Genomic DNA, 24,577 nt, shown 5'->3' with positions numbered 1-24,577 from the left:
TCCACCCCTTATGATTTACCCTGGTTATTGGCCAACCACGCGAATGCTCTTTCACCCTTCTTTTTCCGTTGCTATCTTTTTCTCATTTCCAAACTGTCCAGCAATTTCAACCCCCTGTTTACCAGACGTTCGCGCGGCTGCGTGACCCTGTTCTCTGAACGTTCGCATTGACGGTCGTAACGATGCGGTCTCGACGCATGACAAAAGGGGGGGAATTGCGAACGGGCCGAAACGCAAATCGATTTCACCTCTCGATACACGACTCGCGACTCTTTTTCGAGTCAACGAAACGGCAAATCCCCCGCGGGACACCACCACGAGCGCGTAAACCGAACCGAAAACAGCATTTTATTCGACCAGGATACCCGACAGCCGTAAATAATTGTTTTAACGTAGCTCGTCTACGTGCCAGCAGGAAATAAAACGATCGAACTACGTTCAACCATCCTACCGGCCCGTTTGCACAACCATTTACAAGCATTTTGCAAACTTTTTTTCAAGCTTTTCCCAGTTGTTTCGACGATTAACCCATTTAATGATGGACACCGGATCGTTTGAGACTTGGACATTCAGATCACCAATCATGCTCAGAATAGTTGAAGATTGCGAATGACGAAAGATTCGATGGAGATTCTTAAAGTAATGATTAGAATAGAAAATTTCGATTGCAAATAACGAAAGATTCGCTGGAAATTTAAAAAAAGAAAATTTCCATTGCAAATAACGAAAGATCCGATGGAGATTCTTAAAGTAGCGATTAAAATAGAAAATTTTCTACAAAAAACATCCGACAAAGCGCGTTTGAGTGGTATCAAAAGGATCGTTCGAGCGAGAAGGAAGCGATACAGTCAATAGATCCGCACATAAACGGTTGGCGAACGATTAAAGGAGTAATTAAAGTGACCAGCAAAGAAGAAGGCCACGAAGCGACTGAAAACCCATTAACGATCCAGCCTCGAGGTGTTAACTGGACCATCTTCTTTCCTTCATAGCCTTCTTTTTTTTCTTCTCCGCCGGCATCCGTCGAACAATTACACGAGCCCCGGAAAGTATCATGAGAACAAAAACGCGTCGACGTGACGCGTCACGGAGATTTATTACGATGTACCATTTTCACCATATCGTTTTCATCCCCTCTATTCAACCACCTCCTTCCATCGTACCTCGTTACGATTAATTAACGCCTCAACAATAAAGCGATACGATGAATCTCGTATTTCGACTGGTAATTAATTATCCAGTGCACGCGTGAACTTCAACATCAACGATGTTGCCTGCTTGGACTGTTAACAATTACCGTTTTATGCGACTTGGTTCCTCAGTTGTTTCGTGGAATTGAAATTTCGAGGTGAAATTTGCTTCTGTATTTTCTGTTGTTAATGGTCTATGTTTCTTTTATTACTTAAATATTCTACACCTCGATATTTTAATTTTTTGGAACTCTATATGCCCAAATATTTTTTTAAATCGAATCTGCATCACTTGGGACCTCATTCAATTCCACAGCACCGAATTTTCACTCGCTGGAGAACGTCGGAATAACAATTTATCAAAATTAATCACACCTCTCTATCATCAACTGATAACAAAAGGTGAATTAAACAGCGCAATCGTTACTCGCTCGCGATTACCATCGAACGCAATTTTAAAATCCATTATCCATAACCAACGATCCCCCGCGTTTGCCACAATGGACCGATGGAACCGCAAATACATCGAGCCCTTTTTAGAAACGTAGGTTGGTTCGTAAAAACTGCATGCGGTTTTCCCAGGTGTCATCGAGTCTGCAGGGTGGTGCACCATCCTAGCCAACGCTAATTGACAAACCGAATAATGGCCGTAATTTCTGGACACGGGCCGCTTAATTACTCGCGTAATTAATCGGCGTAGCACGGGGTAAAGAGCGGCAAGGAATTGCCAGTGTGTCCCTCTGGGACCAGAAATTTTCAACGATCTAGGTCGAAAGATAACATACATCACTCGTTATAATTTAATACCGAATATATCATAAACTATCTTTTTCTTTTTTTTTTGTTTTTAATTAGACTAGACGGTCGTATTTTACAGGAGATAAATTGAAACGAAGTTAACCGTCAGCAAGACGAGATGCGTTTAATATCTTGTCTCGTTACATGTCGGAAAGGCTGGAATCATGGATCCTGAACACGTCGTCCGTTAGATCGTTTGATGCTGCGCCGTGCAAGAGCGTCGCTAATAGGTATAATGAATGTAATTAATTAGTATACGTTAGCGTGCAGAAGCCGTGTACCGAGTACACGAAGCTTGAGGTATTTGTACCTTCGTATCCCCGTTGATAGTGATTACAATTTTCTTGACAAATTAATGTCATCGCGATGAGAAATTGACTTTATCGTCCGAAACGCGATAAGAAAATTATATGAAATATTATTTCTTTTAACAAAGATATCGTTGATGGCTGTCGAACGTCGACAGATAGGACGTTGACAGGATGTGACGCGAGGGGGTGAGCGAAAAGGAGGAGGGTAAAAACATTTTTGCAAGCAATAAACGTCACTCTGGTTCTCGCGGGCACGTCATAAAGGGAGAATACGACAATCTACGTCGATACGGGCCAATCAATTTCGCCCGCGGCCTGACTCATACTTTTTGATTTTCCATCGGACGGCGAGGGGGCCATTATCCTCCTCGCCTAGGATTTATCCGATCGACCGTAAAAATTCCGTCACTCGATTCCCACGATCCTATTTCGAAAAAACGGGACAACTATTTGGTGGAAAAAAGAAAGATCGAAGATCGTTGAAATTTGCATGATGCATCTTTGTTTCCAAGGTTTCGGAGTTACTTAATCTTGACCCTGTTCGATTTAATTATTCATAGTCGAAGCGAGCTACGAGCTCTAATTAAAGCAGACCGTTACCACCTGCTTTTCGACGACGATTAATTTTAAACGGTGGCGAATATATTCCTTGTTCCAAGGAAAATATGTAACGCAACCCGCATTGCACATCCGCATCGGAGTGTAGGTAAATTGCAAAACACATGAAAAATTCAAGAATTAGCCGAAAGTGAAAAATTCCTCCCTGGTTTTTTCGTCTGTACAAAACGGCATATAGATGAAAGTTGCAGGATATTTTGAAAATAAAAATCCAGAAAGAATTTTTAATCAAGTAAGAAAAAAACACGAAGATGGAATTAGAAGCAGTTGGAAGAAAATTTCAACGAGAAGTCTACACGGAGTAATTTAATAAAGAATGTTACGGTGATTTACGAGCAATCTTCTTATTTAACCACCGATGTTCTTTTCAATTTTTCCAAGCGATGCTGATTTTACAGTCCGAGGGTAAAAACTTGGAAATACACGCTTAACTGCTTTCCCCGCCGTATTCCCAACGATTTACAGTTCCGCCCAGAATCCTCCTCCACCCTTATCTGCCTCTAGCTCGGTCCTGTTCCTTCCTTTCGCGTGGCAAGTCATCTGGACGAACACGAAACGCGAGCTTAAAGAGGATCGACGAAGCTGTGACGCGAAAACAACGCGTTCACTGGGTCATACGAGGCTCCTCTCGGGAAAATACTCGGTATTCGGGGCTGTTTTCTCATCCATCGAATGACTTTCCTGCGAATTTCTCCTGATATTTTAATTTTAATTTAATAAAATAATATTTAATTCATTTACTACCCTATAGTCGTCCAATGTAGACTGTTTTTATATTAAAATATCAGACAATGGAACTGAGAAATGCAAGCAGTTAATTTAAAAAGTTTCTCGTCGCAAATAAAATTTTATTCCCGATAGATAAAGAAAAACACTCGGTTTCGGGGGTTGTTTTATCACATATAATAAAATAATATTTAATTCATTTACTACCCTATAGTCGTCCAACGTGGAATGTTTTTATATTAAAATATCAGACAATGGAAATTTTCATTTGCCATTGAGAAACGCAATTTAGAAAAATTCTCGTCGCAAATAAAATTTTATTCCCGGTAAATAAAGTTTTAAGATCCTTCTTCATAATCAAGCCGGAATACAGTGCCTCGAAGAAAGTAAAAAAGATAAAAGTTTAAAGAGACTTCTCTCCGTCAGCGACTCTTAAACGGCAGCGTTCGCAGCAACCCCCAATAACATCCCCGGCGAACAGACGAATGCTGAAAGTTATAATTGCGGCCCATGCTGCATATGTTAGTTCGTTGCTGAGCTTGTAAAACCACGACACGAGCCGGCCCGTACCCCTTAACAATTCCTCATTCCACCTGTCTCCCGTCTCTTTATCACTCTCCAACTGTCCAGGGAACTATCAACCCCTCACTCTCGGACGAGAACTACCCCGGAACACCGCCATTATACCGTCCCACGGATTTATTGCCGGTGTTTTTGTCGTTCTGCGCGGCTGGTACACCGAGTCATTTAGAAAATTTCGTTCGTTTCACTATTTTTTATCCTTTTTCACCCCGCCGGAAAAATATAATTCATCTATCTATCCGATATTTCCCTGTCACAAAAAACAAAATTATTTTTCCTCCGATCATGAAAATTAGCAGAAAAAGGCCAGAAAAGTGGTGTTCGTATTAAGAAACTGTTATTCTCGGCCGGAAAGCACGGTAAAGTACCTACGTAAACGTTAACGAAGTTAAACCAAGAGGGTTTAGTAGTTTCTGAGAAATTCGTTTTGCTTATTGCCGTTATAACTCCGCCAAGATCCGGAAAGAAACAGAGCATGGAAATGTTGCCGTGGTTCGTACGTGACCGTACCGAAGGCTCGGTTAATATTCCCGTATCGTAGCGCCCTTCGGGACTTCCTATTGGAAATCGTATAATATTTTTTCCCTCCTAAGATATCGGAAGTTCCTTACGTTCCACTAGATCTTTCATGTGCAGTTTATTAAGCGCGTTGCTTAGAATTGCATAAAGAATTAAACGACTGGTATATTTGTACCTATTTTATTTTATTTAAAAAAAGAAACGATCTATGACTATTAATTTTGATTTTGTCAAATTTTGATTTGTTATATTTTGTAAACTAATGTAAGAAATTACTTAGAACACCCCTCCTACAAAATATCGAATCGAAGATGTTTAACCCTTTATGCATATTTACCAAAATCAGGAGAGATGTTGGGAATCTCGAGCCACCGAATCGTTTAAAATTATCGGGGGTGGTAGTTGCAAGAAGACAACCGGAGCGAATTTAATCGAGGATCGGACTGCGAATTTAATTTCGCAGGCGCCGTTGTTCCCCGGGGACCCGCACTCCCGAAAGAGGTAACAAACGCTGTTTAATCTTTCGTCCGATCTAAACTTCCGACTCGGTATGTACAAAGCGAATGAGAATCGTGGAAGGCATCGTTGGACCGGTGAAAACGTCGGGTCGTGAACAACTAACCCCCGGTGGACACGAGCGGGATACTTAAGGCGCGAGGTTTTTGCCGTGTAATTAAGAGACAACGACGGAAATAATGGAGTATGACGACAAAGCAGAAAACTCGAAGTTCCTGCCTTTCAGGACAAAGACTACCCCTTTCTCGGACATTTACTACTCGGCCTGGCGTGTCCACCGCACGGAGATTTGTGGCTGTGGCGAGCGGAAAATAGAGTCGGACAAACGGGAAATTACTCTTTAAATTGAAGCGGCAACGAGAGGGTACGGTTCGAGGAGGGCTTTAATTGTCGAGGATAATGGCGATGGAGTATGGCGAATCGAGAACTTGGAGAATAGATGAATTAAAGAAATAAATATAATAAAAATCACTCACCCTTCAAGGCTGTTTCGAGACCTTGTAACCTGCCTACCACCGCCGCAAGCTGCTCTTTGTGCTTCAATGCATCCGCTTCGGACTGCTCGCTAAGCGTTTGTTTCAACGTCCTCTCCGCTTCTTGTTCCTTCAAGGATAATACTTCCTGAATATGGTCGGTGTGAACCTGTTCTTGAAGCTTCAACTGTCGTCGCATATCCTCATCGAATTTCTTTTGTTCCTCTAGTAACTGGAATCAAAAATAAATGAACCAATCAGTTCGATATCTCATTAATTATATCATTATTTTAACGAGAACTTCCATTTCCTATTGAAGAAATATTCTTCGGTTGTCCAGAGTCGTGTTAAGATTCAACAAGCTTCGTGGAAAAAGTTGTCGAGACCTCAACGATGTGGGACAAAGTGTGACAGTCGAGGAAACCACCCTTTATATTTCAAGACACCCTTTTCGGCAACGAGAGCGTAAACAAGCACAAAACAACAGCTTCAAGTTTTTCGCGGACAAAACGACGAAGAAAAATCTGTATACAGAGAGAAATTCTTTCGTTGCCCGTATACCCTCGCTCCTTTTGTTTCACGTTGTTTTCGTGCTGAAGATTGGGCTGACTACACCGGTCTTATTTCCTCGAGTTTATAAGACACCGAGGAAGAGTAGAGAAGAGTCTTTCAACAGGATCAGAATTACTAAGCTCAGGAGGAATATGAAAAACACTTCTATCTACGAATATTTGGCAACCGTGACTTTGTTAGATTAAATTTAGCGCTAGAACTAACGACGTTTGATGCAGAATTATTTTTAAGTTGAAAATAATTTCGATTACTAAATAGATAAAGGATGAAACATAATTTAATATAACATTTCAACAAAAATACCTCGTTAAAATTTATAATTTAAAATAAGAAACTGGAAACCAGTCATTTTAACCCCTTTGGTATTACTAAAAATTATTTTTCTTTTATCGATCATGAAAAAACTGAAGAAAAACAACGAATGGACGAATCCTGTCGGGAAAAAGGGTGACTAATGATTTGTAGATAAAATAAAGAAAACTGTTACCCTTGTCACAGAAATCAATCATCGTGGGATTCCAAGAATCTCTTCACTCCATGTTCCTCCCATCGATCTTCGATAAAAACAGAAGAAAGAAACTAAATCCAATCCTCTTTTCAAGTTAGATTGAATTCTCTAAATCGTAAAATCAATCAAATTTATTCCACTTTAGGAATCAACGAAAAATTCCAAACCAGTCGTAATGTTTTCAGGATTTCATTCTAAAGAACAGATTGAAAGGATTGAAAGGTAAGGGTGCCGGTGTAAGGGTGGCTTGTACGGAACATTAGCTTAACGAGACTTTGATTAATTATCCCCTCTTAAGTCGGCCTTATTGGCAAGTGACCCAAGTAGAACCTTCCTCTAATCTGAAACCTTTCTCCTTCTACGAGCAAAGTGCTTTGCATACGTTGTATACGCCTGCGAATCCTTGTGTTCCAGCCGGTCTCGCAAGCTATCCCACCGTGTTAAATCGTCTCTGCGTCGCCTGTGAAGCCGTCGTGTCAATAATTAACAGCTGGCTAACTTGACAAGCTACGGGCGAGGGAGTAAGAGAGATCGACGACACGTTCGCGAACATCAACCGACGGAATGGAAAGCACGAGCAAATCCAGGATGGATCCGCATCACGAGGATCGGTTATCCTGGATTTTCCATTAAGGCGACGATAAGCTATCGTTAAGAGGATAGCCGATTTCCAACGACCGATACTGTGCGATCAGAACCGTGACCGAGGCTACTGGTTCACCGTAGATTTACGAGCCGATCGAAAATTTCATTGATCCAATTTGAACGAAAATATCGGGCGAAATTGAAAGAGTTACAGGAGAAAATTTCTTCTTTTTTTTTTATTAAAAAGAAGAAATGAAATATGATTTTTGACACCGTCCCGCGTCGAGAGAAATGAAATTAAATGAAAACGACTGGACGCGTACGATGCGATAGAGAAGTGAAAAAAAAAATGGAAGAACAGAATGACGCGAACAAAGCTCGATTTTTAACGCGCAGTGAAAACGATCCAGCAGCCGAACCAACGATGCTAATCCGTCGCATCGTTCTCTAATCCGTTTTGAAAAATCAAAAACCGTCGGAGCCTGGTGTCCGTGACCATCTGTCGCGATAACTCGACGCCGGATTAGTTGAATTCCTCGATGAAATTTCGAGCGGAATCGAGAGGGCTTTCTGCGTTACGATGAATCGAGCTCGATTGTTCAAACGATGCTTTCAAAATTGCTTTTTTTTCCTCTGATAAGTGTATTGTTTTTAGTATCGAGCTGTAGCTTTTCTCTGCGTTCGTCGTTTTTGTTTAAACAGACTAAAATTGAAATTTGTATTTTGGATTGTAACATAAATCCATAGCGAAAAAGAATATATCGCTCTCCATTCCTTTTAATGTAAAAACGCGTAATTTTAACTTAATATAAAAAATATAATAGAGAAACATTGCAGAGAAAGGAAACAGCCGTCCGGTGATGTGCAATAAACAACATTTATTTTGGAGATTTTTAACATTTAATTTCTCGAAAATGGGAAACAGAATTTCGACCTGCTGAAAGTTTTCTACCTCGCTTTTAATTTAGCTGATCTCCTCAGTCGCATTCGAAGAAACTATGAACTTTAATTAGAAAGCTAGATAATTGCAAGTTTCTTGCAGCTTCCGCTCTTTCTCGAGTTCGTCGATTTAGATCTAATCTTTGCGATAATCTGATTCCCTTGGAGGAATTCATAACAGGGTAAGTAGCTTGCGAGACAATTTCAAATTCTCCAAAGAAATCCTTTTTTAAATACCTCACTTTATTTCCTGAGATAATTATTTTTGCAAGCTACCAATTAACTAAGATTTAAAAGTCAACATTTTCAAAGCGACCAGAATCCCCTGTATTTCTTAAAAAATAACGAGAAATAACTTGGAATATCCATCACTGGTTACACCTTTAAGAACCAATAAATTCTCCCACAAGAACAAACAATTGCATTCAATAAAAGTAAGGTTGCAATGGGGGGGTTGTTCGGCAATAATTCAGCCGGAGCGTTGTAACAAAGTGCAGCTTAACTTGGACAGTTTAAACGATCGAAGCGTTGTTAAGATTAGAGGAAGAAGGTGGCAAAGTTCGAATTGAAATCGCGTTTAGCGGGTAGAAAATTTTTATCGGCCACACTGGCAGCTCGCTGCGACTCTTAAATTATTCCACGCGTCGGCCGTAAAGTCCGGATGGACCCGTAATGGGACCAGAAGGCACACGGAATCGATATCTCTCGCTTCTCTCGCGGGGCAGAAGATCGAAAACGTTCGATTACATCTGCCTGCAACATGGGAATTCCTCGATTTACGGACGCGAACGTTTTCGCCGATCAGACGACGCTGCGTCGGACAATATTTTCACCGAGGTCCGACGTTTCCGTCAACCCCCTCGACGTCGAAGAATTTTTTTACCCCCTCGAAAATAAACTTTTTTACATGGCGTGTGTTTATAGATCTTTGATCAATAATTTAAGTTACGTTAATTGTTCTGAGAAAGTTAGGAACATTGTATATTAATTATCTATCTATGTTGTTAGATCATATTTCTGTGTACTTGAATGTAACTTCGCATTGTATATTCAAAATTTGCGATAAATAAATTTGATGTTTCGAAAATATAGATATAAAAGCACGTTTGCATAAAGATCCCCCGTATATTCATACTTGCATGACGTTTTCAGATGTAAAAAATGAGCGAGTCAAGCATCGTCGATGCAACGTATTCCATCTGAAAACGCGAGCAACGTTGAAATCCGAACCGAGCGAATGTTTAATTCATCGAGAGGGATGTTTTTCGTGGAGGTCGCGCGAAAGAATGCAAACACACTTCCGCTTTGTGATTCGAAATTTTGAATCCTTTCTTGAGCGTACGCGTGTGATTTAGCGTGGAAAGGAACCGGACGATGTCAATTTTATCCTCGACAAAGGAATCCTTAAACTTACCTGTGCAACGTGAATTTTTGTAAAAATTTCCGTAGAAATTTCCTATTCAAATGAAAGATGTCCCATTTTGGCGCGGAATAAAGAAGAAAATACTCCAAGATAAACCACCCATGTAATGGGGGTAATTATTAAACTTTACGAGGGAACATTTTTAAATATTAATGAGGTAACTCATCCTCGCTGATCCGCGAACAATTTAACGCGGTCATTTTTCCTTTCAACTTGAAAATTCATCGTTAAAACCTTCGAATTTTTCAACTTCCGTTTCTTTTATGGTGAACATTTTTCTGTTGAACATTTTGAAAAGATGGGCGAACGAAAATATTTTCAGAGGAAGCAATCTATCAGTAACATTCAGAGAGCTTTCGCTGAAATCAAGTCAAGATCTCGTAAACTTTTTACCAAGCACTAGAATTGTTCGACGGTGATTTTTACATCACCCGTTGCTTTTTACGATTCCCCGGCCATTTTACGACTTTTCCATCGATTCACGGCTGAAGTCATCATTTCGACATAAAATTCTTAAACGACGGGGAGGAAGGAAACTTTTTTCGAGTTCGTCAGACACGGTTCAACGATTCGATGAAATTATCATCGATCGTACTTAAACGCGAAACAACTTGGATATTATGTTAAACGCGCACGATTCCGAACACGAATTACCATTCGCAAATATTATCATATCCGAAATCCGGCTTATTAATAAATTAAATAAACGTATCTCATACCAGAAACGATTCCGTTATTCGGCGGATTTTAATCGTACAGGCTTTAATTGCTCAACCTGTCATTACTGATTCGTAAAAATAAAAATAAAATTGAAATTTTAACAAACTGACAAGTGCAAAGGAATTTGCTGTGAAACATTTAAAATAGAAAATTCAGAATTAACTCTGGCAACACCAAGGGGTGGTATTACGTTACTAAAATTTTAGAGAAAGAGAAAAAAAAAAAAGGACATTGTGAATCCGAAACTGTCCGACATGAGAAGTGGACCTCGACGAAATACTTCAGAACAGAGAAATCAGGACAGTTTCGTCCCGAATTTGTTTCACGAACTAACTATAGATACGCCGCGACTCCAATGGAATTGAGGGCAAAAGACGAGTGGAATCAGACAACTATGACGACAGTAAGTCATAGTGATTCCTGAGCGAGGATATCTCTCGGTGTGACTAGACGCGTACACGCCGGATATACCACAAGGCTAGTCTAAAGAGATAATATTGCCTTGCACTGGCGAAATATTGGCAACGAGCCAAATGGAAATAGATAAAAAGCCCGAAGGGTGGTAGGAACGTCCCTCCATCCCTTTCTCCATCCATCTCTTTCTCTCTCTCTTGGTGTGCCAAATGGATAGATATACATACACGTGCATACATATGGGATACGCCACACCCCATGTGTAGACACACATAATGCCTTTGTGACGGTGTACACGAGGCTTTTCCAATTTCAAATTCTATTCGTACCATGAAAGTGTAACCTCCACTTGTGCACATACCATTCCCCCCCGGCTCGGTGTTTGCTTTCATGAGACAAGATATCGATTCGATCCTTCATATTAATTTCAACTTTACTTGATACGAGATTCGAAAGGCGAACCGTTTCATTCTTTCCCAAAAGAGTTATTAGGATAGTACATCTGTTATTTTCCCTAAAAAGTTCGCCGTATAATTTCGAAACAAGCAATGCGTGCAAGATCGTAAATTCGAACTTTCCCGACAGTATCAGGAGAATAACTGCGCTCGTGCTTCGAATCTTTTTCGCTTTTGTCCGAAAGTTTTGCTTTATTTCATTTGGATATACGATAAACGAATTAACGCGACCACGATATCGTTCCCAGAAACCGTACATATTTCATTGGGAAGTAAAAGTTGGAACTCTAGTTTTCCCTGAGTAACGGTGATAAAGTTTATGCACCTACCTTTTTGTTGAATTGGTCCTGAATGATCAGCTTCTCTTTTTCCAACTCCAAACACACCAGCTCGTCCAATTTCTCCTGGCTTGCCGTATCACCGGTCGACCTGAGCGCTGCTTTCAGTCTGTTCTCTTGCACGGTCTGAAGAGGAATAAACAAAGACATATAAACACGCGCGCTCGGAAGTCTCGAGTGTGTTTAAATTACACAGAGACAACCGTGTTATTTACCCGTAATTTCACCAATTCCTTTTGAAGATTGATTACTTTGTTGTACATGTGTAAAACGAACAAATCAAATGAATTTTCATCGATAGCCAATTTTTTGTTGTGAATATTGATTTCCGGAAAAAGTATTTGTAGTTCATCGTTAAGATTTTCACGAGCGGCTTTGACCTGTTTCCAATAACGTTCAGCGATGTTACCGCTTTCGATTTCCTTCTCGTATTTTTTCTTCGCCTCATCAACGTCGTCCATAATTTTTTTAATGTTTCTCCTGGCTGCCGTTTTCATATGCGACGGTGCATCGAATTTAGGATCATCGATTAAATTGTACATTTTCTTGAGCGATTTCAATGCAATAGTAGCGTTCTCTTCTGCCTCTTTAACGGCTACTGTCCTCTTTTCTGTTGCTTCTTTTAATCTGCAATTATTTACTGTTTTATTAGAAGACAGACGAACGGGAAAAGTATACGACGTTATGCAGAAAAATAATACCTATTCCAAACAGCGCTACCAGGTAAAGAATCAGCACTTTCTACGACTTTAATAACATCTTGATTGTATTCTTGAATAGCACATGTTGCTTTTTGATAAGCTGCAATGGCTTTAGATGCAGTCACACCAGACGATGTTTCTAGTTCCACCAGATTTTCTGGCATTAACTCATCAGGTAGATCCTTAGAAAGCGGTGCGGGTTTCTCGGCCACTAAAAAAAATATATACGATTAGTAGAAGGAATAAGACATAGAATTTATTATATAAAATTGTAAACTATACTACAAAAAAAAAACCATACCAACTTCAATTTCTTCTCCTTTCTCTTTACTTAACCTTATTTCGGTATAAGGTTCATTGTTAGGTGGTTCCTTCTTGTCAACCAGAGGAACAAAAGCTGGCTTTGGTGCTACAGTACACATTGTGATTGTTAAATGTTAGTAAGCAAAATAACATAATTTTATTTACATTACTTTTTTTTGTACAATAAAATCTTAGTAACTAAAAGAGAAAATAAACAAGGAGGAATGTTTAGGGATTAGTAAGGGAGCTCACGTATATAATCTTCAACGTTTTTGCAATCTAATTTTCTCTGACCTGATTCTTTTTCTGCTTTTCCTCCAAAAACTGCATCTATTATTCTATAAACACAAAAGTTTAATCTATTTCTTGATTACCCCATTTAAACAGTTGCTTAATACATTTAAACTTACGTTTGTTTAAGTGATTCAAAGAATGAACGTATAAATTCAAAATATGATGATTCCTCCTGGAAGATGATCTGAATGGTTCTGTCTGTGCCAGGTATGTATCCTTCAAGAGTGGCACGGAATTCTGGATCATGTTTTGCATACAGTAATATTCCTGATGCACCTAATGCTACAGCAGTCAAGGTTAACAGCGTCTTTGAGCCTCGACTCTTCTCACTTTGATAAGAAAAATCATTAAAAAGTGATGAAGATATATTGTAAAATACATAAATAAAAAATGTATTAAGACACCTTCAAAATTTAAACAATATATTTGAAGTTAAAACTGAAAGTCAAATGGATGCAAATTCAAATATAGGGCATGCATATAATTTTGTTATATAATACAACAGCACAATATTCTTAGGTTTAAATTTTGACTACCTTTTTGATGAGTCAGTCGAATACCTATGTCCAGAATATCTGGACGTAAGTTTGACATCCTTGAAAATCCTAAAACATTTAATTATCCTTATAAAATATTCGTCTGTCAATCGATATAATACTCAAAAGTCTAATAAAAATTATATGACTATACACTCAAGTCTACTTAAAAAAAACATAACCTAATCAAAACCTAACCCACAAATCAGTAACAGAATTATTATTTAAAACGTATTAAATCAGGTACAGATAAAAGTAATCATTAAAAGCTTCTTTCTCTTTAGACACGACTTAAGTAAAGACAAGTTTGACAATCCTGAAAATGTGTTATCAAACAAAACAACAAATTCCTTCACTCACCTCCATTCAGGCTCACATTTAACTCGTGCACGTGTCTCATAACACCTAGTTGTCAAATAGAGTCTGGAGGATCCATGTTTTTTGACCTGTAACGACAACGGTGGCAGTGAAACCGTCTGGAATTATGTAAGCTCCTAAATTTAAGCCATCTTGTCACATGAGGTGGGCAACAACCTTGGTCTTGTTCACAGGAATATTCACTGACAACTTGTGAAAACATCGTCATTATAACAGAACCACAATTCCTCACATAAACTATGGGTTATTTCTTGTCAGAATAATAAATAATAACGAAATATTAAAAATTATTAGAGAAGAGACGTCTCGACAATAACATCTAGTAGCACATAGTGAACTGGTACTTCTCAAAATTTCTTCGTTATCTTTCATTAAATTCATGTAATGAAAAAAACACTCGGTTCTCACAATTATAACCGTTTGCTTTTTACTTACTTTACGTACCCTATTTAGACCGTTGCACGGAAATTTTAATCCAATTCGGAACATCTTTCGGGTGGCCGGTCAGGCAGCCAAAGGAAAAGGGAACGACGGCACAAAACAGCTGGTTACCGACGGAACTATACGAAAAGAAGAATGTTGCGTATTGTTAGTACCGCAATTCGAGGTATGTAACGTGAATTTTTTAGACGATTCACCAATGCCCGACTTTGTTAAATTAAATGACAGTTTAATCGCTTCATTGTAAACTATCATTTATTCAGACTTGACAAATAATTGCACGACAATGCTTCAAAATCCGTGGGTTGTAGGTTATGTTCAGTTTATAAAGCGAACCATTTTAGTTTTCTGACAAAAGGAATGCCATGGAACTGTAACTATTGGCGCGATCATTGAACTATATAAATTGAATAAAATCTAATGATTTAATTTGATATCTACTTGTTACAGGAATTGCTGCACATACCAATGTTAATTTTATAAATCCTTTAGTTTTTAAGCAACTTCCAACTGTTGCAAATACACAACAAAGATGCTTTGGTGTTTTATCTTCAATAACTAATAATTGGAATAATGTTGCTGACATTAAACAGAAAGCAATACTTAGGTATGGATACTGTTCATTGTGCAATATATTACATAACACTGTACCAGTATGAAATATTATTTATAATCAAATTAAAATTCATAGCCAAACACACATAGGAAGTGTTGTTCCTCCATCATTGTCACCTATGAAAACCCCTGTAAGAACAGTTACAAAGTTTTCTAGACAGAAGGGTAAAAGAAAAACTGTATCAGCTGTTATTGACAGATTTTACAGATTAAATTGGTAAGCTTTGAATATGATGCTAGTTATATCTGTTGTACATTACATTATATATTTTATTTACTTACAGGGGTATATGGATAAGAACTATAGCTGGACGAAAGAGCCGTAAATGGACGAAAAATACGAAACAGCTTAGGAGAGGAAAGTCACATGTATTTTGCAATGCAACACAATCTACTTTATTAGATAAGATGGTAACGATGTATTGGAAAAGGCCGCATTATTATGTCGATGATCCATACGCACCTTATCATACCCGTGAGGAATTTCCTTACACAAGAAAATATCCAGCACCTTGAATGAAGATGTAAATTATCAATAAGAAATCTTCATAAAAGATATGTATAATTGCAGAAAATGTATGCATTTGTTCAATAAATTGAAAACTTTTCATGCAGATTTAATTATTTCACTTCTGACCAAACATCGTGCAGCTAGTAAAATGTAAAGAAAGTAGTCATTGATATTTTTATTTTTCGTTCATTCACGAAAAGTCATGATCGAATTGATTACCGACTGCTCTCAAAGTAGAATCATTTTTTATCGAGGTCACGTGCTTCTCCCTACTACAACTCGAACAACGCTAGAGTGGCGTAATGTGTTTCAGTTGTAGTTCGTTCTTCATAGTGAGTGCTGTGTCTTTTATATACCGGCGAAACCCTACTTTTTTATCTTACTCGAGAGACTGTTAATAACATTATCTGTCTATCTCGCCGTCAAACGTTTATACAACGAGAAAATGCCTTATCGCGGTAGAGTACGATTGTTTAGCAGAGCCTGCTTCGCTCTAAGAAACTCGTGCGCAGAGAAGAGTAACACGCATTTTGCTGCTAGTATACGCGGCAGGAATTTTTCATCAAGCAGTGCACTCAATATGAGGTGAGTCGCACTTTCAAACCAGGATTTTTTTAACAACAATTCAAGAATACCACAGAATAAAAATACAACATAAATACCACATTTTGGAAGGTGTTTGGGAATGGTCAAATTTCGCGCGAAATATTTGATTGACCTTTTGTGTCCGACCATTACAAAATTTTCTTTTTATTTAGCCTTCACCGCGCCTAATAAAAAATTAGCTCGTAACGTTAACCGTATGTACATTGCGCTTATACATATTTGGATAGCAATATTATGACGTAAAAGAAGGATGGATCGATTTAATTCAAAGGCGTATTAGGTGGGTGCAACTACCTTCGAGAAACTAGACTACAGTTAAGTCGTATTTTATATCAACTAGAATAGGAAGGTGATAAAAGATAATGGTATACTGAAAAGAGTTCACAACACTACGTTTAACTCCATATACGTTTATACGTGAATACGTTGATGTCGATTGCTAATTAGTATTCGCGGTTAGAATGTCATTCACCGGAAAATCGCATCAATCGATTTATAGGACCAGATGAAAAAGCTTCATTCGATAATCGACCAACGATTAATTGATTTCAAACATCCGGTGTATTCGATGAAACGCAGTTATATCATCGACACTGGACATGTCTGAATTTACACGTTCACGAATCTGTTCGAGCTGAAGGTAGCTGCGTGTTACCACACCGGTCGAGGGGTGTTAATTAACATTAAAACATTGTTTTTATACCATAAATTGCATAAAACAATAACAAAATGTATTTGAATCTATTACAGGTATCTTGGAAGAGATGATAGAATAATAATAATGAGAACTGAATACTTCAATCAAAACTTAACCTCTATTTACTGAACAAGTTAATTAATTCCCACAGGTTGAAAATATATTGTTCTCAAGATAATACTTTGTATTGTAAGCAAAAATATATTCAAATAAATAGTTAATACCTTTACTATCTTTAACTCCATATCACGTACTTGAGAGTCAATGCTAAATATTCGATCACGCTTTATCCTGTACTTAAACACTAACGCTGAAATATTGCGGCATACAGGGGCCTCAACAACTGTTTGGGTATTTCTATTTAAGATATTTAAGTTTTTCCTAAACAAATTTGAAATTGATGCGACCCAGGTGGCAGCAAAGTCGCAGACAATAAAATTGTTCAAATATTTAATATTTTATAGTTGATACTGTTTCGAACCAATGAATTAATGTAAAATTATTGAACCGTGTTAAATGTATCATCCTCAGATTAAAATAAAAATAACGTTTTCTATTTTCTTACTTTATCAGTCGAGTTGGTAAACCATGGAATTAATTTTGTTAATCGACGTTGATAAACGCAAAGTGTTACCGTACTAATTAAAATTAGGGCAGACAGATGTTGTAGAATGCGATTGAACTATCTAAAAACAGAAGAAATATAAGCTGCGTTATTAACATTCTCATTTTGTTTAAATTTCCCCTTACCAATTCATTTTTACACGGTTATATAATTATTTATTTATCTCTCTATGTTTAAGTTTTCCTCCTGCTTATCGTGAATTACTATTTAAGAAAAATATTCACGTTTCAATCTGTCGTACAGGCATTCTTCGTAACAACGAACCTTGAGATTTATTTGTCCCTTTTATTTTGTCCCAAGTACCCAAGAGAAGGTGAATTAATCTTCGCTTTCACGATAAACCTGTTCGTACAACGAATAACAATATCAGATTTCGTGCTGCGATTGCAAAAGGGATGTATTCTTTAACATCACACGAGATCCTCGAGTGTTATTAATTTTTTTATTCATTAGAAAAATAAATTGAAAATCGACTGAACGAGGGATATTATTTTCTAAGAGTTTCAAAGTTTACTGGAAACAGTAACAAGAACTTTCTGTGCCATAGGTCTAAAGGAAAAACAAGGTTTTTCCTAACTTTCACATTTACACTTGCCACTTTCAGAGAGAAACGTGCAACTCCTTGTAGCTAGCCTTTATTTGGAATTAATGAAGATCGCCGTATGTATCGACGTATCAATAATGAATGAATCAATTATCTTTGTTTCGAAACACAGTCTTGGATAACGATCAGGCTCGCGGCGATGCAAACTTTATTTCGAGATTTATATCAGCTGAAAGTAATTACCCGTTGCACAATAAGATAAGTACCGGGACTTGCAGAGAAATTGTTGAAATCGAATTCTACCATTACCCACCTCATCCTCTGTCAGTAATTTCAATGACGAAAAATTGTACTCGATAAAATTACATATTCTATATTTAGAGAAGGAGGTCAAGAGACTGGCGTTTCGACTTATCATTTATAGGAAGGGAGATAGGAACCATTAACCCTTGAATAGGGTCAGTAGTAATCTAAACTTATCAGAAGTGAATTAGAAAAAAAATATTTAATACGTTTACTACCAATCACGCGATATCGCGTGCTGGAGTATGAACGCTCAGACGTTGTGGCACACAGCGACCGACTCGCTTCTGGAGTTCTATATCATAGTTATAAGATCGAAATGGCAATTATACGCATATCTATCTCTGATTTACAGGTTTGTACAATTCACCAGCAAAAATGGCGGACCGCAACACCTAGGGGTGCAACTGGTGCAGGGTGGCGACGTGATCGCGGTGTCCCAAGTGGACTCGCGTATTCCGAATTCCTTAAAGAAGTTCCTCGAGGGTGGTGACGATCTACTGAAGAAGGCTAAAAGGTAAAAGTGCCGGATATTTCACGGGCACGTATTGGACCATGAGCCACGATAAGAGCATCCTCTGTTATCATCGGTTATCGTGTTATGGCCATTGGAGGCGTGTAAACACGTCGGTGAAAGAAAAAAACATATTTGTGGCGAAAGAGATAAAAAGAAATTTAGAGAATGAATTATTGTTGCGTTTCTGAGAAGGAGAGGATGATCGATGATCGAGTGAGCTCTGGAATAATTCTAAATGCGTAGAGACATAGTAGTATAGGTAAATAATAGATAAGACTAATCGGTGTTAATTAGCTTGAGGTAGTTAAGGAATGAAAATATCCAACATTCTTGATTTCATGCTGAATCGTTTTCTTTCCTCAGCGAAGGTGATGTCGACCTGAAGACGCTAGTAGAGAGGTTCGTGCTACCCAAAGAATTCCGTGTGAAATTCCTCCTGATGCCGAATGTTCAATTAACTCCCATGCGTTAATTTTCCAAGAGAACGAAAATATGTTATCGAAACGAGTCAAGAAATCTTTGGTCATTTTGTTATTGGGTATTCGATATCCATACTTGACGCAGGGTGCACCGGAAGTCGAATACTTAATTTTGTCATACTTCCTATTCTAAAAAATTTCATTTTTTATTTTATCTTATTCGAAAGAATGTGAGCTACGTGCACATAATCAATCCTGAACATCGTGTTCCTGCGTTTAAGTTATATAAGAGTTGCATATTGCGTTCGTCACGACCGCACGATTTACCAATAAAGATAAATTTTACGATACTGATAATTTCACTACAAAAGTGGAAAACTACAAAGATCATCGGTTGATCCAAGTGCAAGTATTTCACGCTTGCATTTTCCGGTTACGATTTTTCTTCTATGACGTAGAATCGATTCCTGGGAAATAGAGAGACCTTTCAATCGGACATATTTGTGCGATTGTGCCGCTGTAAGCGGATAATCGTTTTACCTGTGTCTATACTAACCAGTTGTTTGATCATGTCCACGTGACTGTTGCACGCTCAGAAGAGTGGAGTTTATTCTAAACTAAAAGCAGAATTGGACGAAATGTTATTTAAACATAAGTTTAATTCAATGACACCTTGTTTGAGTAATCAAACTGTCTTGAAAAATGACAACAGAAACAGTAAACTATTAGGCTATTCAAGTGACGATTAAGTCTCCAAATAGAAAAGTTTCATAAGTCTCGAGGTGTATTCAAAAATGTATGGCAATTAAAATTAGCAAATTATTTTAATACCGATATGCTTATCCAAATATCGTCCAATACTGTCGTCGATGCCAAGGTACCAAAATGGCCACCAACTCACGTGAGATAACGTTTGCAGAATAGTGGCTGAAGGACGAAGCGTAATACCGGAAGCGGAAGTGACGTTTTTGGCGCCAGTGACGCGGATGGACAAGTTAGCCTGCATCGGTCTGAATTACAGCGGCCACTGCGAGGAGCAAGGTGTATCGACACCTGAAAGTCCTGTGGTCTTCAGTAAATTTCCTAGCAACATTATCGGCCCTCGTGACAACATCATGCTTCCCTCGATTTCCGACGTAAGTTCAAGAACAATCATCGAAGGGTACATCGATGATACGAGGTCGTAACAAGCGCAGTCGCGTAGCCGTGACCGTTTATTTTCAGTCTCATGGATTACATAACGTGTTAACGGACTTTCGAGTTAATTATAGTAGCATAGATACTGTAAAAAGAAAAAGGAATCATCCGAACGTGTCACTGGACCGAATGAATGAGCGTACGGATCTGTTTTATCAACCGAGACGTTGATCAATTTTATGTCACACTTGTTTCTTTTTTAGAAAGTCGACTGGGAGGCCGAGTTAGCGGTGGTAATTGGTAAAAAGTGCAAAGCACTGAACAAGGATGAAGGGGAGGAGTGTATCTTCGGCTATACAGTAGCGCAGGATATCACAGCGCGAGATTGGCAGAAATCAAAAAGAAACGGTGGTCAATTTCTTATCGGTAAGGCGATGGATACGTTCTGTCCATTAGGACCGGTTGTCGTCACCAAAGAAGCCATATCCGACATCAATAATCTATCCGTAAAGACATGGGTGAATGGTAACATCAAACAGAACGGAAACACCAGCGAGCTGATTTTTAAACCCCATGAAATCGTTGCCTATATTTCACAGTACGTGGACGTTAACTACCTTCTGTTGTTTCGCTTGGCTTTTATGTACTCGCAGGAACGTAAAACATCCTTGAACTGATTACTTGAAATTGCGTGTTGCAGATTTATGACCCTATTACCGGGAGACGTGATTCTAACAGGTACACCAGCTGGTGTAGGATTTACCCGCAAGCCGCCAGAGTTTCTACAGGTATTTGTAAATGGATATAACTGTAGTTCTGACATTAGTTATCTATGTTAAGCTTTACGTCTCTGATTTTATTATTTCAGCGCGGTGACGTGTTGGAAACGGAAATCGAGGGTCTAGGCCGCATGAGAAACAAAGTTCTCTGATCTGGTGAAAGGGTTGCACCCATAGAAAACGTACCGGAGCGTTACAGAAGTAGGAGCCGTCGTCAGAACAGTCATGGGTCAAATCCCGATTCGTTCTGAACAGGTTCAATGCACGATAACGTGAAGGAAACGAAAGCAGAAAAACAATACCTGACGATAAACGCGTCAGTGACTGTACAAAAATTAGATACGATATTGTTCGTGCCTCCCGGCGGTGTTCGAATGTTATCGATGAAATTGAAGCCTGCGCCACACGTTTATGCATCACTACAATGCTACACCTTTTTACATGCATCGTACTTGTACAATTAAAACAAGACTGTTTCTAAAATAACGAATTACCCTGTCTACGTGTTTTTTTATCGATTGTTTTTTTACCAGCCTCTATGAACTTCTATTAAAATATTTTTCGACGAACCGATTTATTGATTTTTCCTTACACTTTTTTTTTTATAATTACTGTGAATTATTCTGAAGAAGAGGTACAGTAATGACGTGAAAAGCTGCAAATTTCTTTTTTGACTATGCATTTTGAAAATAGTACCGGTGGTGCTATCTAGTAGTAACAGAGATCTAAAAAGAGCAAATCTGAAACTCTACTGGTATAGTAGAACATTCTCTTGGTTCTGTCATTTTACCACTAGATGGTAAATCATTTCAAAGTCCACTAAATCCATTTTTCTATTACACTAATATACCTGCTCACCGCTATAGGGCACTAAAGGTACTATTTCAAAAATGTGCAGGGGTACAAAGTAGTTCAATTCAAAATTCAACTCCCATCATATTATTAACCCTTTATCATAGTATGATAATAATGATACAATACCAAAATTACCCTACCCTCCAGAGTGAAGAAAATGAAAAATCTGAAGTTAATTACTTATCCATCGAATAAAAATTATAAACTATCCTCCTTCGCATAGAATATCCATTCGCATTTCGCTTCCTACTTGAAGGGTTAATTGAACCCGAAAAGACGAGGCATAAAGCCGAAGAATCATCGTTGGAGGACTTCATCAAAAAGCAATCGTCGTGGCGTACAGTACGGCACCCCTGTTGTTATCGACAATAGCTCGCTCAATGGTACCTAATTCGCAACAATGGCCCCTGTGGCCATATATTAATGGTCCGTGCCCGTATATATTCGCTGGCTGCCATTATATTGTCCTCGAGGAACACGATGGCTATGTATACCATTACATATTGTAGGTCGGTGAACGTGGTCGATGGTACGCGCGCTCTGGTTCCGGCTTTGTGCCGGCAAGCAGAACGGGCCGGACGTGTCCAAGACCAGGGGCAGATGCGACTCAATTTCGTGGATGACAAATCGGGGCCCGGTAACGTTGTCAGGCGACGATTAAAGGGTGCGGCCAGTGGCAATTTAATGGCGCCCGTGATTTCGATTAGCCCCCCTTGAATAGAACCGGTCCTCGAAGAATCATTACCGCGGCAACCAAGAATTTCCGAATTTCAAATTATTCCTTCAGATATTATTTCCACAAACCCTGTTCACCATCTCCCCTGACGATCATTAAATTAAACCGTAATCGTTGATCACGCGCGCCTGCACCTGGCGAAAGAAAGCACACGGCTATAATGACAAATTAATTCCTCCTTTACGTGGCGATACGTCGGCCAACATTCATCATCGAACGACAAACATCCAACTCGCGCACGTTAATTGTTAATTTATCAATATACCTTATTTCAAACGAATTTCGATCGTACGGATACCGGTGGTTATTTCAACGAGAAACTTTATTAATCCAAGAAGGTGGTCGTGGTGGATGATACGCAAGGGCAGAGGATCGTTAGCTCGCGATGTTCCTTAATGGACGAACAGATAACATCACCCCCGTTGCTTTCGCGCGTGACGCGTGTTTTTCCGTGGACATTATGCCACCCCGTGGCTGGTTAATCGAAAGGAAATGCTGATAAGCCTAAATGAAAATGAAGGGGAAGGAAACTTTCATTGACGCGCGCGTGCCTTGCTTTATTCTTCCTTCCCTTCTCTGTAAATTAGATTCAATAGGCTCTCGTCATTATAGAAAATTCTATTATTTTTTCGATTAACAGATTCTTTCGTTCGTTATGTTTTCCCAAGGCAGCTCCGAAACTGATGATATTCTATACGGTCTCAGGAGAGGAATTCGCAGCGCAGGTGCAGAGGTTCGTTTGAATAAAGAGCAACGAGCCGGCTCGTTGACGGAAGCTAATTCCATCGAGGTGTAATTCGATTTCGAAACGAGGCGAGTCGCGCATTAATAGCGAGCGGACACCGCGGGTGATCGTGGCACCGCGGCGGCGTGTGTGCACTCGCGTCCCGGGGAAATTAATGAATTTCGAATCGAACCACCGTGAGTAGTTAATTTTCGTGGAACGCCGCCGCCGTGGAAGATGGCTACCTGCTTCGAGAACACGCTCGTTTAATGCCACCGGCTGCTAATGGCGTTTCGATTGCCCTCTGCCACAGTGGCGTAGCAGTTGACTCGATTCAAAAAACATCCTTAAAATAAATGGATTTTTTTTGTCCAAGTTCAAGTAAATTAAACCTGGGACAATTTCGTTACGTTTGAAACAGCAATTCTAATAGAGCTGACTGGAAGGTAATAAAAAGGATGACACGGTTTCACGGGTGAAGCCATAAACATCGAGCGTGAAAACTGTTCGTGTTCCTGAAGAGGGACGCAAGGCCAGTTTCGAGAACAATGGGGAAAATAAGTAAGTGGCCGAACGAGGGACCTCCTGGTGTTCCGAACGCTCTTCCATACGACAATGCTACGAGTCAATGGTGCCCTGTTATTCGGGACATTATGGGGCATCGTTTGTCAAGTATCGCCGCAGGAAACCGGTACGTCCGTATGTTACTGGATAGCTTCGGGTTTTCCACTCCACTTACCATCCCTTTTAGAAACGTCTTCGAAAGAAAATTTCTACCAATTTTCCCCATAAAATTCGATTTCTCCATTAATATTCCTTTCACCCGGCAGCATATTAAATTTCCACCAAAGGTATTTGAAATTCATTCAACGCCACTTCCTGGGAATAATCAACGGCAACAGATTCGATATAACTCGGTGAATAACTTTAAGAAAAATAATCTCACACTTTCATCCTTTCTCGATCCTCGGTAAATCATAAACGTTCACCGTACTTGTTTAAACATGTAGAATTAACTTAGCTTGAAAAATGAGCTCGTATTAGCGTAACGATGGCAAGAGTAAAATGAACAAGCTCGAGAAATTATAATCGTTATTATACGACGATCAACTCTCAGGATCGAGGAAAAATCGAGGAAATTTTAACGACACTGCAAATAGAATGATAA

General features: G+C 39.0%; 3 protein-coding genes and 1 long non-coding RNA gene across 13 annotated transcripts in view; 3 read left to right on the top strand and 1 right to left on the bottom strand.

Moving 5' to 3' along the window:
* The window catches only part of LOC114872070 (MICOS complex subunit Mic60), a 92,063-nt gene that overhangs the window by 13,804 nt on the left and 53,682 nt on the right, over nt 1–24,577 (bottom strand). For 2 of the 8 annotated variants that reach the window (XM_029178834.2, XM_029178842.2), the window contains exons 4-12: nt 13,883–13,968; nt 13,523–13,591; nt 13,103–13,315; nt 12,945–13,030; nt 12,691–12,798; nt 12,390–12,600; nt 11,904–12,315; nt 11,680–11,814; nt 5,737–5,965 (exon numbers count right to left, since the gene is read on the bottom strand). In XM_029178834.2, the coding sequence (XP_029034667.1) occupies nt 5,737–5,965; nt 11,680–11,814; nt 11,904–12,315; nt 12,390–12,600; nt 12,691–12,798; nt 12,945–13,030; nt 13,103–13,315; nt 13,523–13,591; nt 13,883–13,968 (1,549 nt within the window). Of the gene's footprint in view, nt 1–5,736; nt 5,966–11,679; nt 11,815–11,903; nt 12,316–12,389; nt 12,601–12,690; nt 12,799–12,944; nt 13,031–13,102; nt 13,316–13,522; nt 13,592–13,882; nt 13,969–14,335; nt 14,461–15,238; nt 15,312–16,994; nt 17,099–24,577 lie in introns of those variants that run through there. The other 6 variants (XM_029178838.2, XM_029178836.2, XM_029178839.2 and 3 more) reach the window with 6 other exon arrangements.
* LOC114872072 (39S ribosomal protein L35, mitochondrial) lies at nt 14,389–15,572 on the top strand. 2 transcript variants are annotated; one of them, XM_029178847.2, is made up of 4 exons: nt 14,389–14,507; nt 14,834–14,948; nt 15,033–15,173; nt 15,241–15,572. In XM_029178847.2, the coding sequence occupies exons 1-4, from the start codon at nt 14,477–14,479 to the stop codon at nt 15,470–15,472; spliced, it is 519 nt and encodes a 172-aa protein (XP_029034680.2). In that variant the 5' UTR covers nt 14,389–14,476; the 3' UTR covers nt 15,473–15,572. The 2 variants fall into 2 exon arrangements, with proteins under 2 accessions (XP_029034680.2, XP_029034678.2); XM_029178845.2 differs by having other exon boundaries at nt 14,792–14,948.
* On the top strand, nt 15,770–21,663 carry LOC114872071 (fumarylacetoacetate hydrolase domain-containing protein 2A). Of its 2 annotated transcripts, XM_029178843.2 has the most exons (7): nt 15,770–16,052; nt 18,598–18,759; nt 19,123–19,158; nt 20,098–20,314; nt 20,579–20,913; nt 21,016–21,103; nt 21,184–21,663. In XM_029178843.2, the coding sequence occupies exons 1-7, from the start codon at nt 15,913–15,915 to the stop codon at nt 21,244–21,246; spliced, it is 1,041 nt and encodes a 346-aa protein (XP_029034676.1). In that variant the 5' UTR covers nt 15,770–15,912; the 3' UTR covers nt 21,247–21,663. The 2 variants fall into 2 exon arrangements, with proteins under 2 accessions (XP_029034676.1, XP_029034677.1); XM_029178844.2 differs by lacking the exon at nt 19,123–19,158 and having other exon boundaries at nt 15,772–16,052.
* Nucleotides 16,062–16,999, top strand: LOC114872074. Its single transcript, XR_003788692.2, has 2 exons — nt 16,062–16,713; nt 16,824–16,999. It is a non-coding gene; the product is annotated as an uncharacterized LOC114872074 (long non-coding RNA).

Source organism: Osmia bicornis, chromosome 9, assembly GCF_907164935.1.
Source record: "Osmia bicornis bicornis chromosome 9, iOsmBic2.1, whole genome shotgun sequence".
Classification (NCBI taxonomy): domain Eukaryota; kingdom Metazoa; phylum Arthropoda; class Insecta; order Hymenoptera; family Megachilidae; genus Osmia; species Osmia bicornis.
This window is presented reverse-complemented; position numbering and strand designations above follow the sequence as displayed.

Coding starts and splice junctions, on each gene's coding strand:
- LOC114872072 (XM_029178845.2), top strand. CDS start 14,477: ATGTTGCGTATTGTTAGTACCGCAATTCGAG. Junction 14,508..14,791: donor TGTTAGTACCGCAATTCGAG/GTATGTAACGTG, acceptor TACTTGTTACAG/GAATTGCTGCACATACCAAT. Junction 15,174..15,240: donor AGATTTTACAGATTAAATTG/GTAAGCTTTGAA, acceptor ATTTACTTACAG/GGGTATATGGATAAGAACTA.
- LOC114872071 (XM_029178843.2), top strand. CDS start 15,913: ATGCCTTATCGCGGTAGAGTACGATTGTTTAGCAGAGCCTGCTTCGCT. Junction 19,159..20,097: donor CTGAAGACGCTAGTAGAGAG/GTTCGTGCTACC, acceptor TAACGTTTGCAG/AATAGTGGCTGAAGGACGAA. Junction 21,104..21,183: donor AGCCGCCAGAGTTTCTACAG/GTATTTGTAAAT, acceptor TTATTATTTCAG/CGCGGTGACGTGTTGGAAAC.